The 20144-nt window shown below is 44.9% G+C and overlaps 1 protein-coding gene across 6 annotated transcripts in view; it reads left to right on the forward strand.

Moving 5' to 3' along the window:
- MTM1 (myotubularin 1) overlaps positions 1-20144 on the forward strand; it is a 98071-nt gene that overhangs the window by 50547 nt on the left and 27380 nt on the right. For all 6 annotated transcript variants that reach the window (XM_032620379.1, XM_032620382.1, XM_032620383.1 and 3 more), the window contains 2 exons: positions 16679-16762; positions 18952-19101. In XM_032620379.1, the coding sequence (XP_032476270.1) occupies positions 16679-16762; positions 18952-19101 (234 nt within the window). The remainder of the gene's footprint in view (positions 1-16678; positions 16763-18951; positions 19102-20144) is intronic.

Consider the following 20144-nt stretch of genomic DNA (forward strand, 5'->3'; position numbering starts at 1 on the left):
CTCTCCACACACAAAAAATTCTCAGTGACTTCCCGTGGAGTCTCAGTGACTCCAACCGCACAGGACCACCCTGTGCTTCTCTGGTATACATAGAACTGTCTCAACTCAGGGAAACTTTGGTTTCCCTGTGCCCTTTACCTGCGGTCCCCTCATCTCTTTAGAGCCTATCCTCCACCATCTTGCTCAGTCCTAGGTCCTTTCCCATGCCATGTGCGTTCCCTGGTGGGAGTTCATCTTACCTCTCAACCTGTTAGACTTTGCAGGTCCTTCTACTAGAGCACTTATCTCCCTCAGTCTGCCTTATGTCATAATTATGTAGTAATTACCCATCCCCCTCCTATACTGTAAGCTTATCAAGGCGGGGATCAGGCTTTATCTCTCTAACCTCAGCCTAATGACTGCTGCATGGCAGTTGTATAATGACGGCTTTTTTATTGAACACAGGTTTAGTAGAAAGTGAAGGAGAAGTCCATTCCATGGAAACAGATGGGCTGGATTTCTGGATATTGTGGATCTAGTGCCAGAGCGTAGGATTCTGGGTTACTGTCATTGGAGTGGTCCACAGAGGGGTTGATTTCTCAAGTCTATGGTGCTTTGCCTTATTTTTCGTGTCTGTGCTAGGAATCCCTACTTTTTTCTTTAGGAAGTCAGTAAAGTGAAAAACTGGAGAGAAAAATGGGAACTGAATTGCTCATACAAATTTTTGGAAAACTGCGTTCTCGAAGTTTTAACCAGTAAAAGTCATCTTAAAAAAAAACAAAAAAACTAGTCACCAAAACAATACAAGATACAGATAAAAACAGATCCGCTGTTGACGTGGCCCTTGGAATATTAGCCCCTGCTATTCCAGTCAGTGTGTACGTCTGTTTCATCAGTTAGGTTCATTTCAGACTAGTGTGTTGTTGGGCGGTGTTGGGGAGCCACGAAGGCAGTTGAGAAGTCGTAGTAGGCTGAATGATACCTGCTCCCATTTGGGGATGTGACAGAAGTGATACGACAGATGTGTATGGTTCCGATATAGGGCGGTTGATATTCAGTGCTGTAAGAGAAAGGCCTTCTGGGGATTCCCAGGGGGAAGGGCACAGGTCCAGCCTAGATTGGAAAAGCTTGTGTGGAATCGATAGTCATTTGTGTTGGGCCTTGGAAGGATGGTCATCGTTGCCGGTGGGCAAGGATTCCTGGCGGAGGAGGTGGCATTTCAGGCAGAGACAGGACCCTGACCCTCAGACTAAGGGAGGGGAAGCTGGAAGTGTTGAGAGCTCACGAGGGTCGCCAGGGATGTTTGGCTGGAGAGTGGCGGGGACAAGGAAAGCTGGGCGCATCTGGTGGACGGCCCTGCCGGAGTCAGGCGCTTGTACCCTGGGAAGTAGCAGAGACTTACTGAAGGTTTCGAAGTAAGTGATGGGACTGAATACAACGTCACGAAGAACAGATAGGAGAGGAGAGCTCAGGAAGCTGGGAGGGGAGTCAGAGGGAGGGCCAGGCGAGACGGTGGTGATGCGGCCGGAGACCACACGCTTGGGCAGTAGTTTGATCCCGGAGCACAGGGAGAAGGCTGAATCATCCTTCCTTCTGAGGTCTGCGGCCCGAGTGGTGACAGAGCGGGGAAGTGAGAAAAGGATTTCGTATGGGGAAGCAGGTGGAAGAGGGGGCGAGGAGGGAGGAATGGGGAGCTCTGTTTTGTCTGCGGGGCAGGTAGCATCTTCTGACAGAACTTACAGCAGCACTTGCGGGCCTTTTCCTCAGAAGAGAGTCCAGAGGTGTAGATCTAGAATCGTGGTTCTCAATCTGTTTGGAGTCGTGGATTCCTTTGGTGATACGGCGTAAATTAGGGCGTCTTGTCCCCTGAAAGATGCGCTATGTACAAAACTTGACATAAAATTTTAGGGGACTCGCAGCCCCTTGGAAGCTCACCTGTTGGTCCCAGGTGAGGAGCCCTGGTGTGTAACAGAGGAGCCAGCAAGGTGAATGAGGATGGTTAGAGAGGTGACGGGAGAGCCTGCAGGGTGGGGTCTGCAGAGGCCAAAGGCAGACAGAGGTCTGAGAAGGTAGTGATGGGTGTGTGAGGCTGCGGGGACAAAGACGAGGCTGAGGAAGAGTCCTTTATATTTGATGACGACTACGAGTTCCTTGGGGCCTGGACGCGCTAGCTGTGGACTGCTTGAAGCTGGGACCTTCTTTCCTCATGCTGTTCCCCAGCGCCGAGTTCAGTGCCTGGCGTACACTTATCGAACTTTTTTGAATCACAGAGGATGGTCTGGGTAGAGGGGACCAGAGCCAGTTGGTAGAGGTTTAAAGAGAGAGGGTGGTGTTTCAAAACAAAAATAGTGGTAGCGGCCAGGTTGAGGGAAGATGTGTTTCCCTGAGAATCCGAAAAAGGTGAATGAAGATTTGTGGGCAAGAGAGAGAAGGGTTCCTTTCCTGAGCGGGATCCTGGGGAAGGCAGAGGGGGATGGGATTAAGGCCAGTTTGTAGGGCAGTTTGGGAAAGGAGAAGGGACAATTATTCCTCTGAGACAGGAGGGGAAGAAAAGTTTCCAAACTGCCACTTTGGGGAATGCGAGTGTGTGCCAGAAAGGGACTTCCCGGAAGCGTAATCTAAGCCGGATTGCATTCAACAATACAGAGGGCCCCTGCTTGAAAAATAGCACGTTGTTAATATTGTTGAAACTGTTAGAGCAGCTGCAGGTTATCTCAGTGATTGTCACTGGCATTGGAAGCCAGAAGTAAACTTGCTGTTGCCTCCCGAAATGGTGTCTGGAGGCCGGGAGAGCTGGGTTCTAAATCCAGCCATGGGGTGAGCGGTGTGTGAGTGAGCTTTTTCCTTTCACACCAGCCCCAGCTCTCTTGCCTCCTTCCCCATTAGTATTTTCACCACTCATTGTGTTCAGTTGGAGACTTAAACTTTGAATTGAACTTGAATTAAACTTGGCCACACAACGGTGGACCCCAAACCATTACCTTGATTGTTTCTGTATTATGTCAATCCATTAAGACTTGAAAATTATTTAGATTACATTTTCTATTTCCACCAAAGCATTTATTTTCTTGTTTTATTTTTGCTTTGCTTTTCAAACAGTAGAAATTGTATGCCGTTTTCTCAACTGCATTGTAACTCAATACCAATTTTAAGTAAATGCTACATTTTTATGATAAGAAATGTGGCAGTGCCTCTGATATGATGGTAATTTTTTTTAAAAGCAGGAACAAAAAGTGTGTACATATGAACAGAGCCTGATAGCACTACAGAAGAATAAAGAGTTTAATTGTTGGAGTGGTATGTTCAATGCCAAAGCTCCTCTTTCATTGATTTCCTTTACTGTTTGCTCAGTTTTTACTCAGATGGGATAGTCAGAGATAATTCAAATTTTAGATGGGCATTTTTTTTTAAACTCTGAATCCCATTGTATTATTGAGTCATGAAATCAGTTGACTAGGTTGTAACCAGCATTTTTTAATGAAATAGAAAACATTAAGAGCATAACACATAATATAGATAAGTATGGTTTCATGAAAGATTTCTTTCGGTTATCCGTGTGTGTGTGTGTGTGTGTGTGTGTGTGTGTCTGGGTCATGGCGTGATGAACAGTCTTTTAGATAATGGTAGAATATGTAGAATAATATGCACTTTAAGTTAATTTAGGCACCAATATAGTCACTTAAATCTATCTTTACAGCTATAGGCCTGCGTGGATTTTCTTGACTTTTGTTTAAGTGAAGGGCTTGAGTGTATGACTAAACTCATGGCCTGTAGACACACATAAGGGAAACGTGGCGCTTGAAGAAATGGAGCCGGAGACCTGGCTGCCAGGCTCCCGGCGGCCCAGACCCTGCTCGGCGACTTTGAAAATCATGTAATATTTCTGTGCTTCAGCATTCTCATTTGTAATGGGGATAATAACACTCCCTGCTTCACAGGGGTTTTGTGAGGATTAAACGGAAAGTGCTCACAAAAGTGCGTGGCATGCAGTAAGTGCCCAATAAATGTCGGCGCTTCTGTTCTTAGCGCCCCATTTTCCCCAGCAGGTGCAGAGAGTAAGGATGGTTACCACAACCCAGTCTTCCCAAGAATGTGAGTAAAGTAATTGTGATCCTGTATGGGACACTTTGAGCCCTTTAAAAGAAAGATGCTCTACAGATAATGGTCAGTATTCTTATTAACAAACCATTGCCTGTACGTTGCTAAAGGATTAGTCGAAAGTCTTCAGTTTCAGAGCATTAAACCCAGAAAGCATCTTAAGTAGAAATGGGAAATATGAGCAGCGATGCCATGCAATACACAGAATTCTTCAGAAATTGTTTTTCTTTTCTTTCCACCGGTGACTCTGTGTGCGGGGTAATGTAGCTCTCTCGGGATTCAGCTCTTCAGCGTTGCAGTGCTTCCTACTTTTTGTTATTCTGTGAGCTGATCGGCAGTCATAGAGTTTCAAAGTTTTCTGGTATTTATTTGTCTTGATAAATTTGAGCATCTTATGGGCGGTGGAGATGGGCACAGGAGAGAAGACCCGCTGGCTCTAATCTCGAGAGAAGCCACGGGCTCGCAAAGGCCTTTCTGTGGCGACCAGCGAGCAGGGCCCTTGCCTTTTTCCTGGGCCTCACTGAACCCCGTCACGCCCTGCTGTGTGGCATAAGCAGTGCCGTTTCCCCTCGTGCCCTCTCTGGCTCTACTCCCATGGCGCTTGCCTACAAAAATAATTCCATAAAGGTTACTACACTGGGCTATGGGGCTGTGCGTCTTTTTTGACCATTTAAATGAGGCGTATAAATGACCCTACGAAGAGAAAATGAAGAGCATAGGGTACTTTTTCCTGTGCCTTCGTTTTTCAGTTCAGAAGGCGGGGACATTTTTATAAATTGCTTTGAGATTGTAAACCAGGCTGAAACGGAGCAGGCTCTTACCTTCTAGGCTGATTACAGAATTAATAGCTAAAAGCAAAAAGCTCATTTTCAGCTGGGAATTGAACGAGAAGCCACACTTTTCTGCCTGGATGCGGCCTGAGACTGAAGTGCGGCTTTGTTCTCTGTTTCCTTTTTTTTTTCTTGAATAAACAGTAAACTTGGCTAATTGAGGGTCTAATCATGCTTTTAAATCTCCTCCCTTCGTGCCTCCTCCAAGACTTGGCCCTCGGTTCTCCATGAGTGGCTCTCTCTCCGCTTCCCTCTCCCCCCGGCCTCGGGATGTGTCCGACCGTCCTCCCCGCACCCATCTCCAGGGACCGTGGTCCCGGCTGGACCACCCCCCGCGCTGCCCTCCGTGCCCGCGAGCACAGCGCTCATGGCCCACCTGCGCGTCCTACCTTATTGCCCCACTGCCCACCCTGCTACTTGGGAGGACTTGGCCTCTTCCACTGCACCACCATTCAGAGGTTTTTTAAAAATCTTGAGTAGCTGTAGTTTATGAAATGCCCATCAAATGTCCAGAGTCAGGATCTTTGGAGCATCCCTTTGTCTCGGGGCTGCTATGTCTTCTACTTCCTTTACCCCCTCTCTCTTCAGCCGGGCCTGGCCTGCTGCCGTCTTATCTGCTGGCTCGCGGGGCCTACTTTCTCGGGCTATTTTGTGATGATTTTGCCTGTGGACTCATTCCTTGGACCTTTATCTATGTATAGGAAGACTCCGAGGCTGGGATTGAAGGCAGTTTTACGTTTTCTTCTGCCAGGCATCTGGGGGGCACTCCCAACCTGGGACAGTCACAGATTAACTTCTCTGCTTGATGTTTTTCGGACCATCCAAGCTTTATGAGCTTTGGCTGCCTTGTGCTACAGGCTCCGTTACTCAGCACGGATCGTCTAGACAGGTAAGTTCCCTCGGAGTCTCAGGTGCTTGTTTCCTGTTCGTCCTCACCCTGAGGGCGCAGCGTTATTGAAGGAAGTTTCCAGTTTGACACCCATCTTGGCATCTTGGGGCAGGCCCGGGGTGTTACGTCCTCTCTCCTAGAGCCCGAGAGGCCACGAAAACCGGTCCTGCCCTGGGGGGAAGCCGGCGTGTTCCTCTTGCTCTCTGCATTCTGTTCGCAGTTTGGCTTGGGCTTCTGAGTATTTCTTCTTCCCTAGTTGACTCATAAATGCATTTTTCAAAAGGGTTTCTGTTTTATCCAGCGGTTTTAGATGTTGTCAGCAGAAGTCTCAATTAGAGCAACCAGACCATCATACTGCCGGACACCTACCTGTCCTGTTGCTTCTGAGGTCTTGATCTCCTGGTCTTCCTTTTCTTCTCTAGTTCCTCGGCTTCCTTCTGTCATCTAAATATGGGTTTTCTAGAGAAGTCCGTCCTTCCCCTCCTCCTGTGCATCCCCTCAGCTGTATTTCGCACTTTGACCAGCATTGCCTTCTTAGCTTCATGTTTCCCATTAGCTGCCGCATAGCTTCAGCTGATGCCTAAACCTTTGTTTAAAATGAATCTCTCATCTTCCCCTCAAGCCTCCTTTGAGCTCCCAGTTTCTCTAGTGCTGTCACTCCTTTCTCCACCTCTTCGTCCTCCTCCAAAATCAAGGTCATTGTGAGATTTCCCTTTTCCATAACATTTACTGAATCCAGGGGATTCTTCCTCCCCAGCCCAACTTAGTTCAGGTTTCCATCTCTTCTTTTCTAAACTGTGGGGATGGTGCTTTTGCTGGTTTTCCTATTTCTGTTCTGTTTCCGATCCAACCCACTTCTACACGTGCCTCCTGTCAGGTCGCTGTCCCTGGGATGCAGCTCAGCTTATCTCATCCCTTCGCCTCCGAAACTTCAGCCATTCCTCCCTCCCTGTCAGTGTAAATGCAAACCTCTGTCTCCTCCACTGTGGGGCTGCATCTCTCCATGGTCTCCTGGTGTTCTACCTGTCTATGCTCTGGCTGCCAGACCGAGGTGTTTGCTGGTGGCCACGTGTTTTCTGAGTTTGGCTCTCATTTGTGACTTTTTTGCCATCGTCGTCGTTACCCTGTCCCAAGTTGTCTTACCCTTCCAGGGGAGCTCACATGCCATCACCGCTCCTCCAGGCCCATCTGTCCAGAAGTAACCCTGGCATCCCCTGGCGCCCCATGGCACTTTATCTGTACCTCTCATGGAACTTACCGTTCTCCTCTTTACGTGAGCAGTAGTTGCGCTCTCCTCATCTCTCTCCTTTGGAGGATTTCTAACTCCTTAAAGACAGTGGTGGTGTCTTATCTTTTTCTCTACTTAATACCTTGTTCGTAAGTGGGCCCTCGGTAAATGTTTGTTAAGTGAATCTACTAACGGCAGTAGAGTGAATGAATAGGAGCTAGCAGCGACCAAGTGACCAATAAGAATATTCTGCTGTTTAGAAACTAGGGCATTTATGCAGCAGGCATTTATTGGGTTGACCAAAAAGTTCATCCGTTTTTTTCCAAAAAGCCTTTCCATCTTACGGAAAAAGCTGGATGAACTTTTTGGCCAACCCAATACTTTAAACTTTTCAAAAATGGCTAATGTATGCCCATGATTGAAAAGTCAGGAAGGATAAAAGGACTAAATGTTTGTGTCCCCCCAAAAATCACGTGCTGAAGCTCTAACCCTCAGTGCGATGGTATTTGGAGGTGGGGCCTTTGGGAGGTGATTAGCTTTAGATGCGGTCATGGGGGTGGGGCCCCACGATGGGATTAGTGCCCTTAAAAGAAGAGGAAGGCACCAGAACTCGCACTCTCCACCACGTGAGGTACAGCACAAAGGCCATCTAGGAAGCGGATCTCACCAGAACCAGACCATGCTGGCTCCTTGACCTCAGACTTCTCAGCCTCCAGAACTGTGAGAAATAGTTTATTGTTCTAAGCCACACAGTCTGTGGTATCTTGTTATATTGTAGTAGGCCCAACTAACCACAACAGTAAAAATAGTAAAAATAACTCCCTCCCAGCACCCTTCAGCCATGCCATTCCCCTCCTCACAGACAACTAGTGATATTTAGGCAAATGCAGGCAAGTTGTTATTTATATTCCTTCCTCCTTGGACCCTCATGGAGCATGCTACGTATGCTCTTCCATACCTTGCTTTTTAAATTTACCAATACATATTGCCTACCAGATGGGCTTCTTCACTCTGTTAATGACTGCACAGTATTCTGTTGACTGCATCATACTTTATTTAATCCTCTGTTGATGGATATTGACATCATTTCCAATCATTTTCTATTATACAAACTACTGCAATGGATAACCTAGCATAAACATCATTTTGTACGGGTTCACGTATGTTGTACGATAAATTCTTAGAAGTGGAATTACCACTATTGCCAAGTTCCCCTTTACGGAAGAGGTACTGGCTTTCACTCCCGCATGCAGTGTGTCAGAGTGCCTGTTTCCAGACATCCTCTCCAACTGTCTTAGTTTCCTATAGCTGCTGTAACAAATTATCACAAACATAGTGACTTCTAAAAACATGAGTCTGTCATCTTACAGTTCTGGAGTTCAGAAATCCAAAATGGGTCTCACGGGCTAAAATCAAGGTCTCAGCATGGCTGTGTTCCTTCTGGAGGCTCTTGATTTTAGCCCGTGAGACCCATTTTTCAGCTTTTAGAAGCCACCGTGTTCCTTGGCTCATGGCCTCTCCCTCCGTCTTCAGAGCCTATCTTAAAGTCAGTCGATTAGAAATCTTAATTCCACCTGCAACCTAATTCCTCTTTGCTGTGTAGGATAACATAACACAGGTCCCAGGGATTAGGACATGGACATCTTTGGGGGACCGTTATTCTGCCTACCACACCAATCCAGTATACCTTCTAATTGTTTGATCTTTGCTAATCTAATAGGTGAAAATGTAGATTCCTAGTTTTATTTTGTATTTATCCTATTTGAGTGAAATTGAGTATCTTTTGGTTTGAGCTATTTGTGTTTCTGTTTCTTCATTCTCTTTGGCTTCTGCCCATTTTCTTTTGGGATTTTGGTCTTTTTTGTTGTTGTTAGTTGTAGGAACTCTATGAATTGTAAATATTTTTCCCATTTATCTTTTGACTTTTCTTATGGTGGCTTTTGCTGTGGAGAATTTTAAAAATACTTATTTGGTAGAATTTATCGATTTTGTGTGTGTGTGTGTGTGTGTGTGTGTGCGTGTGTGTGTGTGTGAGAGAGAGAGAGAGAGAGAGAGAGAGAGAGAGAGAGAGAGATGGGGGTCCCTAAGCCCACTCCCAAGTTCAGATTCCTTAGGAGAATTCACAGGACTCAACATATAGTCATACTCACAAGTATGATTTAATACAGCAAAGGGATACAGAGCAAAAGCAGCAAAAGGAAAAGGTGCGTGGGGCGACGTTGGGGGGAAACCAGGACACACTTAAATCCTACAGTAGCAAGTTGTGACAACCCATGGGAAGTGTTGCCAACCAGGGGGCTGGTCACGTAGACACCCTCTGCCTAGCACATACCAAACTTCCAGAGTCCCAGAAGGAAGGCAGGGGTTCGACTTAAAGCACGTTGTTGGTATAAACGTTTTAGGTGCCGTAAACTTAAACTCTTTATCAGTTAAGGAGTGGTGGGCACTCTCCCAAAATCCAGGTTCCCCATTGCCAGCCAGGGGCCAACCACGCCACAGGCCTCTGTAAGGACAGCAGTCTCAGACCTGCTAGGTTAACTCTTTTCTGCACACTTCTCTTTTATAGCTTCTGGGTTTTACATCCCAGGTAGGAAGGTCTTCCCCAGTCAGAGTTATAAAAAAATTATCCCACGTTCCTCTAATACTTTAATTTCCTTTTAAACATGTAAATGTTTGAGCAATTTGGAATTCATCCGGGGTTGCCTTGTAAGGTAGGGATCCAACTCTTTCTCCCCCTTTTACTGCAACATCATTTGAAGACCAATCCACTGGTTTGAAATACCACCTTTATCACACACCAAATTCCTCTCTGTATTTGGTTTTATTTCTGAATGTTTCATTTCACGCATCAGTCACTCTTCGTGCACCAGTAACAGTCTTGTGACTATCAAGGCTTTGTAAGATGTAATGTCTGGTAGGGCAAGCCCCTTTTTGTTCCTTCTCTTTTTCATTCCTTTCATCCCTAGTCTTGGTCAGCAGACATTCAGACGATGCCTACATTACAGCCGCGCGCTGGAGCTGGAGCCGATACCCACTCCCTGTCCCCAGAGGGAGCACAGTTTTCCTGGGTGATGTGGACGAACAAATGCATACAATACAGATACAGATACACAGGGTGTCAGGAGAGGGGAAAGTCAGTGGGTTGGTGTTGAGGAGGGCTTCCTAGAGGGGGCCAATCCTGAAATATGAGCGTGCTGGGACAGTATGTGCAGGTGTCCAGGGGCTGGACACAGGCTGACCCCCACACGCGGATTAGAGTCCGGGAGTTGGTGTCCGTGTGAGGGTGGCAGAGCCTAATGTGCGCCACCAAGAAGTTTCATTTTTTATTTGAAGGTGAGGGGAGCCGTTAAAGGGGTTTAGGCAGGAAAGTGACATGATTAGATTTCTGTTTCAAAAAGATTCCTTGGGCTGCAGCATGCAGAGTAGATAGAGAGGGGCAGTAGTCCATTTCTGGGGATGTTTGTTAGTTGCCTTGGTGTATGATCATGAGTCCCTGAAATGGGGCAATGGACAGGGACAGGAGAGAATGGATTTGAGAATGTTCCTAGGAGATAAGATCAGTAGAATTTGTCGATTGACTGGTCATAGTTACGAGGGGGGATGGGATGATAAAGAGGGAAGAACCAAGCCTGGATAAACAGGTCGATGGTGGGACCAGTGGTCAAGGTGGGGAACATAGGAGGGGAGTGAGGCAGAGAGGGCAAGTTTTCCATTTTGGCTGTGCTGAGTTGCAGGTGTCTGTGGGACAACCAAGTATGGGTATTTGGGGGGCTGGTGGCTACGAAGACCTGGAGCTCTGGCCTGGGGAGAGGTTTATTTGGGAGACCAGCTGTGATCATTGGCATTTTCATCGATGCCACCAAAATTGCCAGGAGAGAGAATTACAGTGAGAATCGGGGTGCAGTGGATGAACCCTGAGAAATGTCAGCCTTAAATGATTATGATTGTGGCCAAGTAGTAAAGAATGTCCTTTTTCTAAAATGCTTTCAAATGACATTTCAAATGTCCTTTTGTCGTCCTTTCCTGAAAAAATGAATATGTACATTTATATATGAAGGTAAGGGTGACTCAAGAATATTAAAGCCATTTTCTCCAGGGAAAGTGGTAGAAATAGGACAAGCAAGTTGCTTTTTGACCTATGGGACTTTTGTCAGATTTTTGGATGAAATTACTTTCGATGCAGTTGTACAAATTAACTATGTCAAGTCGTGTGAAAAGAGGCCGAAATCCCTATCTAGCATGAAGCTGTTACTTACAATTATAAACTGCCAAGTTTCAGCACCTCCTGTGGTTCTTCCTTAAAATTTTAGACTTTTTCTCCTCACCTGAGTGAAAGAATTATTTTTCTTAGACGAAGGGGTCTTATTTCTTAAGTGCAATCTAAAAGATGAAAATGAGATAATTTTACATTGCCGCTTCCTTCAGTGGTGGATGGAAGCTTTGAAAAAGGCGAATTTCAGGAATCAAATTGGAAAAAAATGCTCACTTAGATTCCTGTTCAAACGTTCCAAAATTCTATCAGGAAAGAGTTAGTGACCAGTTTCCTGAATTTTTAAGGCTAGGTCTTCAGAGATGTAGGAAATCGTGTCCACTGATGACCGTGCCTTTGTGTGGTGGCAGCATCATTTGAAAGCACTATTGCATCTACATAGCTTATCAATTTATTCTCCTCAATACTGTGAAAATTGTTTTCTTCTGTAACTGTCTCCCTATCAAATGATCTTTAATTTCTATAAATCTAACTCTCAAACATCCACTTCTGAGACACGACATTGTTGACGAGCCTTTGGGAGAAGAGGCTGTCCATGAGGGGCCATCGTGAGATCAGGGAATCCTAATTCGGTGACAGACAGTTCTCCCTCCTCAAAGAAGGAAACTCATGAATCACTCATTATTTATAGATTCTACTCGGTAAGAATAAATCCAATCTAGATGTTTAAAGCAAGTCAGTGCATCTTTATATAAGTGCCATTTAAAAATAAGGGCTAATTAAGTGAAAGCTAAAATCTGCTGTCATTTCAGATGTTTGCTCCCACAAGACATAACAGTGATAAATGTAGCTAAATTAAAAAGACAAGTTACATTCTCTTTGTCAGAGCTGTTTTTATCTCTAGTGTGAAATTGGAGATTTTCATCTCAACTTTGTCCTTTAACATTTTTCAAATGTTACATTGTGCTATTTTTAATCCTGGAAAAAATGCACAGGATTGCTTTTTTTTTTTTTTTTCTTTTTTCCTCTCAAGTCTCCATGCGCTCCATGCATGGTATCTCTTGACTAGTAGGAATCTGAATTGGTGAAATGCCCAAATATTCATATAGAGCCAACTAAAGGAAGACCTGCTCACTTGAAGCCAGGGGTGAGCACTTGAGTGTGTCTGTTTTCTGATGTCGGTTTCCCAGCTTTGAAGCTGGGCTCCGGTTATGCAAGATGCTCACGTTGGGGAGGCTGGGTGAAGGGTGCACGGGCCTTCCCTGTACCTTTCTCTGCAACTTCTCATATATCTATAATTATTGCAAAATCACTTAAAAAAAGTAAAGCAGCCCCCCAAAGCTTGGCCACACAGAACCCTCAGGCAAGATTCCCACGTGTTCTGGAGTATTCCGTGGCCCTTGAGGATCAGGGCATCACCCCCTGGAAGTTCTGGTTCAGCGGGGCGAGCCGGGGCACTGGCAGTGCCTGGCACGGTGGGGAAGCGCCCCCCACCCCAGGGTCCCGAGGCAGAGGCGAGGCAGGGCCTGGGCCGCAGGAGAAAGCCAGGAGGGCTTCTGGAAGTGCCCGCTGAACGCTGACCTTCGGCAAACCATCCTCTGCCCCGAGGCTTTGCTGAGCTGGGACTGAATCCTTCTGGGGTTCTGCACAGGCCGTGAAGCAAAATGGGTGCGGGGACGGGGTCACCGAGGGCACGTCATCACCCACTTGGCGGACCTGACTCCCTGCGTGCCCTCAGGAGGGAGAGTCTCTAGAAGCAGTTCCCTCTGTGGCACTTGTGTTTCCCAACCAGGGTCCCTACGGACCCAGCGGTGTGGTTAGGAACGACTGGAAAACGTCAACCCGCGGATCAAGTTCTAAAAGACTCAAAGCCTTAAAAACTGCGAGTCTATAAGAAAATAAAGGACAGCCCAAAACCTCAAGACACGTAACCTGCTAACTTTAGGTTTTAACAATTTCCAGGCAGGAGCTGTAATTAGCCTTGTAACAAGTAACCACTTGTAGGGAATTTTGTACTTCTGAATAATGAGATATAGATGAATGAGTTCTGTTGTCCTTGCTTTGATGCTTAGTAGTTTTAAGTTTTTTGTAATAATCCACCTTTATGTTAGTCTATTGAGAGCTTGTGTTTTAAGTCTTGCTTTGTTCTCTTATCTGAATCTTTAAGGGGAATAAGGTAAAAATTGAAATATCTGGGAAGTAAGTCCTGTACGTTCAACTTTAGAAACTGTCAGTGTTGGTTCTTGTAGAACGCTTGCTTCAATAGAGCCAAGGAGTTAATGACAGCTTAGTGTTTACATCGTGTTTTCCTTTAAAAACTAACAAGTAATGCTTTTTTAAAGAAACGTTTTCTTGTAATTGTAAGCTGATTTATTTGGAGGATTAAAATATTGGCTTGAGCACCTGGTCTTTTCCACCTTAAGCTCCAGTTCAATGTTAGATGTGTCGATATGTATTCATGGCAAGAACTATCTGGCTGTTATTTGATTCATAAACTTGCCTGAAATATTTGAGGTCCAAGTCTGGCTCTTAGCATCAAGAGTCTCCTGGTGGGCTTCCCTGGTGGCGCAGTGGTTGAGAGTCCGCCTGCCCATGCAGGGGACGCGGGTTCGTGCCCCGGTCCGGGAGGATCCCACATGCCGCGGAGCGGCCGGGCCCGTGAGCCATGGCCGCTGAGCCTGCGCGTCCGGAGCCTGTGCTCCGCAATGGGAGAGGCCGCAACAGTGAGAGGCCCGCGAACCGCAAAAAAAATAAAAATAAAAAAAAATAAAAGGAGTCTCCTGGAAGCTCTGTCCATCATAGAGTTCCCATAGGCGCGTTTCCCAGGTAAAGGATGCCAGTCATGCACTCGTCCTATATATCTGGACATCACTCAGTGTCACTGCAGACTGATTTCATGAGAAAGGGCACCTGGTAGGTCGCTACCTTGAGGACACTATCATTCCCATATTAATGACAATTCTTTTATATGACTTATTTTCAGACATTAAAGAAATTATGGGGATAATTTTGGTTTGAGCTATAGAACTTTATCTTCTGATGATAACAGTTTTGTATACTTAGATTACACTTACTGGTAATTTTAATTAAGACGCAAGAGGATAGATATTTGAAGCAAAGAAGGAGTTGCTTTATTAGTGATTGAGAAATAGAAAGTTACATTGAAAATGCTGCCGGCAAGTCAGAGGACACTCTGGGCATTAATACACATGATGGTTTTTCTGGAGAGAAAGCTTTATTTGGCCTCTGAGTGAACAATTTTATTCTTTCTTCTTAAAAGGGCACCATATTTGCTTGAGTTTCATGGGAAAGATGCAAATAGCTAAAAACCGAAAAATGAACAAAACTCACGTTGAGATCAGGAACTTATTTCAAGAAAGCAGATTCAAGGTTTTCTTCTAAAGTGAGTGACAGTGCAGCCTTACATCATCTACAAGTATGTCACCAGCACAAGGTTCAGCAGTATTGAGTATTTACCCGGGCCAGGTACTGACCAGGGCAGTATCCCGTGCTCAGATGTCACCAGGAGGATGCTTGGACATGTTCTGTGGGTTCCGTGTATGGATAAAGAAGCGTGCTGTACATTTTAGTGCTCTTTGCACCAGAAGTCCCTCTGTCTCCGAATTGAACTTCAGTTAACAGCAATCACTTGTTTTCCCCGGGAGTACCGAATAATTAAGTATTCCTGTGGATTCACTGTCAGCCTAAAGCCTCAGATGCATAGCTAGGTCAGCATCATTGCTAATGTGCAGTCACAGAATACACAGCACTCGGGCCTAGTGCTGCCAGAGTTGAGACCTGCTGAGGGTGCCACGTGCTTTGGAAAGTTCAAGAAAACAGTCCGGAGAGCATGATCTTGATCAGTTTTCACCTTAAACCTCTTGCCACTTAAGTACAGAAAACCATTGCCGCTAACTGATGCTTTACCAGAAGTTCTCTGTAACGTTGGGGTCGGGGGAACACTAGCATTGGAGGCCACAGGCTGATAACAGGAAAATGGGTGGAAGGAAGATACTCAGAGGAAAAGTGCCTCCAGAGAAAGCGCTTGAGCAGGGGCTGTATAAGGCTTCCCGCCCTCATTCGGTCAACAAATATGTATTCCACCTACACAGGCCAGACAGCGTTCTGGTTACTGGGGATCCAGGGTGGGAAAAAAGCAAGTGTCTGCCTTCATGGAGCCCATGGTCTAGGAGGGAGGACGGTAGGGGTCCAACAGTAACAAATAAATAAATATAGGTCAAATGGTCATAAGTGATGGAAATAAAATGGGAAGGAGAATCGGTGGTCCTGTTGTGGGGGAACATGTGTCAGAGAAGGGCTCACTGATTAAGGTTACATTTGAGCAGAGATGTGAAAGAAGTAAGGGAGGAAACCATGAGGGCAAAGGATTCCAGACAAGTGGAACAGCAGGTGCAAAGGCCCTGAGATTGGTGCACGCTTGTTGCTTTCCGGGAGCGGCACCGAAAGCATGGCTGGAGTGGATTGAGCGAGAGGAAGAGCAGAGACGTGGTGCGGGACATAGCCAGGTGGCAAGGGAAGGATTTGACCTGGCTTAGGTTGTGACACAATTACTCTGACTTTAGAGGTAAAGATGAAAGCAGAGGACCAGTTAGGAGGTGTTATTATAATCCAAGTGGAGATGGCAGAGCCTTGCACCAGGGTGGTAGCAGTGAGGTGATGAGGATAATGCCAAGGTTTTGGGTTCAATCAGTGTGAAGGATGGCGCTGTCATCTGAAATGGGGAGACTGGGAGGAGTTGTGAACGTTGCAGTCCTCCGGCTGCAGTGGCCAAGTCTGCAGATCACAGTGGGGCTGGAGGGCGATAGATATTTAGGAGTCGCCAGGGTATGGATGGTATTCAAAGCCCTGAAATTCATCAGTGTCACCTTGAGAGTGAGCATAGAGAAGAGGTGAGAGGCCTGAGGCCTGTTGTTTCAGAGATCAGGGCATTGATTCCGAATTCACAGAGAACAGTTAATTAAGAATTTTCTTAACATTCTGTCACTTTCTTAATAGATTAACACACCACTGGTCCCTTTTGAGACAGTTGCACTATTTAATAATCATTGCTGAATTTTTTTTTCTTTTATATTTTAGTGTCTTTTACCCGTCGATTGCTAATACTGCTTAAAACTGATAGGCATTTTTGGGTCTGGAAATCTGAGTTTTGTGCAACAGCATTAAAAAAAAAAACACCAAAAGAGATGTTTGTAGCCATAGAAAATTGCGGTCTCAAAAGTATACAATTGTTAATCAAGATAGAAGGTAGTGTAAGTCTAGTCTAAATTTTTCACTGTTATTTCTTGCTTAAAAGTCTCAGTTGGGGTCGTGATTTCATGGTAGGCAAATCTGGTAAAAAAAAATCAAAGGATGTAGTATTAATAGAGTATTAGTTCCTTTACACTGAACTTGAAATTCTTTCCTTTTTTTTTTGCCTTTTCTAGCCAATATTTGCATTTTTAAATGAAGAAAAGTTTGACGTGGATGGATGGATGGTTTATAATCCAGTTGAAGAATACAGAAGGCAGGTAAGTCAGTAGATACTGTAGATGTGGGGAATCTCAAACCTGCCTGGTGATGATATGCCATCAGTCACGCTCTTTGAGTATCAGTAACACCCTTGCTAAATAAATTTTTCCTGGCAGTGGTATAATATGGCTCATTCTAGTACTGTGGAACCTACAGGCTCATCCCAGGGCCATGTTCAAGCTGCACTGAAGGCTGCATGGCCAAGTTCTCTTTCCTTCCGCTACGCGAAGAACGTCCATTATATTGTTGTCCATGAAATGAATCAAATACTCAGAGTCTAGAGAAGCCAGACTTCTGTACCTTACTACTCAGGAGTTGATGTCATGATGGATGTATGTATTTGGGAGCCTAAGTATTACTGGCAGTTAGATTTCTGTTATATTCATTTCAGTTTAAAGATTCAAATGAATTAGAACTGTTTTCCTGTGATGACTTTTCCAAGAATGCTTTGATGAATGTGTATGAGAATTGCCTTTACTGCTCTCTTAGTAAACTTCACCCACATGCATGTTTATTTGCAATAATAAAGCGGGAGGCTTCATGTATTGTTGCTGTTCGGGGCAAAGGTCTCTCTGCATTTTAAAGAAGATTCCCATGCCTGTTATGGAGCAACAGCTACACTTTGACCTCTGCTGTAACCAAATCATAGGACAGGAGTTTTGTGATGAGGTTTTTCATAATTCTCGTTCTACAAAGCTCATAAAGTGATTGGGAAGTTTTGTTGAATGAGGTTTGAGAATCAAATCAAGCCCAGTGAATGTAAAGTAAAATTGTAAAACCCTAGACTTGAGAAGAACCTTCTAGCCACGACTTCCACTACTGGGCACCTGGGTTGACTTCCCGGTTTAGCCTTTTTCTTTTTTTAATTAATTTTTATTGGAGTATAGTTATTTTACAGTGTTGTGTTAGTTTCTGCTGTACAGCAAAGTAAATCAGCTATAGCACAGGGAACTCTACTCAGTGCTCTGTGGTGACCCGTTTAGTCTTGATCAGTGGTTTGCCTCTGTTCATAATAAGATTCGGTGCTCAGGGATGTGGGTGTGGGAATTTATCTCTAGAGCACATGTATGCGGTAGTATGTCCTGTTGCTTCCAGAACTCAGCTTTAGTTTGTTGAGTTTTCGAAGGCTGTGTGTACCTCTCATTTTAATAAGCTCTATTCCAGGTCAGTTGTGGAGGCAGAAGAGGGACCGTTAAAACATCTTGCATGTTTTGGAGACCTCTGTAGTGTTACGTATTAAAATATTCGCACCTTAGTTTTTGAGTGTTATTGACAATATTAAGACTTACTTTTTAGGGCTTCCCGTTTTTAAGCTTGCATGCACATATGAACTCTTGAAGGTATTTAGTTCTAGAATGCCATTATATTCCATCTTTTCTTCTTATACCTTTCTGATGGGACTTGTAACTCTCTAATTGGACTCAACATCAGACACATCTGTCTGGTCCGAGCTCTATAGGGCCAGACCTAAAGATGAGGTACAATTTGCGTCCCCAGAGCAAGCACCCACATGGCTCACTTTTGTGCGTGTACTTGTGTGTTTGTGAGCATGGGGAGAGAGTTATTCCGCCACCTCTGGACCTTGTCCACAGATGAGTGTATTTCTCACACAGCCCATAGAGCAAGCACCCATCCCAAACCACTTGATTGAAGAAATTCTCAGGAGGTGGCGAAATGAGCCTCCCCAGAGGGGTTTTCCTTACTTCCCTTCTGTGAACGTCTTCATAAGCTCAGCCTCTTTCTACTTTGGAGCAGGTTGAAGCGAGTGGGGAGTGGAATTGGCCTGATTGCTTTTTTACCCTCAATCAGGCACAGATGCAGATTACACAGTGTACTTTTCTTTAGGGCGTGGGGCAGTTTGCACGGGTCGGGGAGGAACTTGGGTTTCTCTTCATTGTACGAGTAGTAGAGAAAAGTTTGACATGAAATCAAGGAAGACCTCAAGTTCAAGAGAATTTGTATTTACCAGCGATAGTTTAGAATTCTGGAACCTGCCAGTGTTTTGTCTTGTGTTCTTACCTTCTCTGGATTATCGATCTGGCTCCCTTACTATAAATCAGTACACCGTTACTACCCCGCTGTCAGAGGCACACACACATTCTGCTCGAAAGAAGAAAGGAGACCCATCCAAGGCCAGATCCAGAGATGAAAGCATCAGTGCTGACGTGGACTTCCTTTTTTCCTGCAGGGCCTGCCCAATCACCACTGGAGAATCACTTTTATTAATAAGTGCTATGAACTGTGCGACACTTACCCGGCTCTCTTGGTGGTTCCATATCGTGCCTCAGATGATGATCTCAGGAGAGTTGCAACTTTTAGATCCCGAAATCGAATTCCAGTGAGTACTGCAATTAATGTTTTCTGTGAGGAGTGCCTTTTCTTCCGTGAGAACAGTAGTCAAGTAATTCAGAGAAACACTCTTTTGGAATTTCAGTCACACAAATAATTATCAAGTGTCCTCTGAGTGCAAAGCAGCAGGCCAAATGGGGAAAGAAGTAAGACGTCACCTGCCTTCCAGGAGCTCGCAATCAAGGACAGAGAATGAACTCAAGTAATTCTTATACAGGAGAGGGTACAGGTAACACCAGGTGGAAAGGAAGAAGGAAGGACAAGGTCTCTGTGGCTTGTGTCTTTGTAGCACAATAGCTGACAGGCGTTAGGCTCTGGTTAATGTCGGTTGAGTTATGCTGGAAACCATGCACTAGCCTATGTTATGGAGCCTATGAGTATAGGCTTTTACGTACCACCTTTGTTAGGATTTGTCTGTCCTCATCACGTTTGTAAGCTGCCTTCATACCATTAGCAACCTGGGGTCAGGTGCAGACTATCCCAAACTATATTTACGGTATCACTGGACCTAGTTCATAAATTAGTCTTTGGTTCTTAAATATTTATGTACGAGTCACCCTGTCTACTCTGTGTCCATAAATCTTGTTGGCTAAAAATTTAGAGAATTTTTCCCCTCCGTTAATTTCCAGGGCATGTCATAATAAGTACATTGTCTTATTTTGTTTTGGTTTGATTTTGAAAAACAAGGGTTGAAAAATTAAGATTTAATGTCACGTTGCCTTTAACTTCCAAGTCTAGACATTTTTGTCCCTAAAAGGATATTTGTGTGAAACTTTCGTTATGCTATCAACATAATATGAATTGTAACTTTTTTAATGCACTTGCTTCGCTAAGCACGAGCGTCCGTTCATATCTTCATGATATATATTATACTTGAAAGTATGTTCTTTGGCTCCTTTTGCAAGAATACTGTGCTGATGAAGCTAGAATTACCATTTCGCTCCTCTCGTGCTCGACCCCTGCCCTGGCTAGCTGTCTTGCTAATCCATGCCTCACCCGCAGGAGAACTGGGCTAGGATAGTGTGAATTGAT

The sequence above is a fragment of the Phocoena sinus genome, chromosome X (genome assembly GCF_008692025.1).
Source record: "Phocoena sinus isolate mPhoSin1 chromosome X, mPhoSin1.pri, whole genome shotgun sequence".
In the NCBI taxonomy this organism is placed as follows: domain Eukaryota; kingdom Metazoa; phylum Chordata; class Mammalia; order Artiodactyla; family Phocoenidae; genus Phocoena; species Phocoena sinus.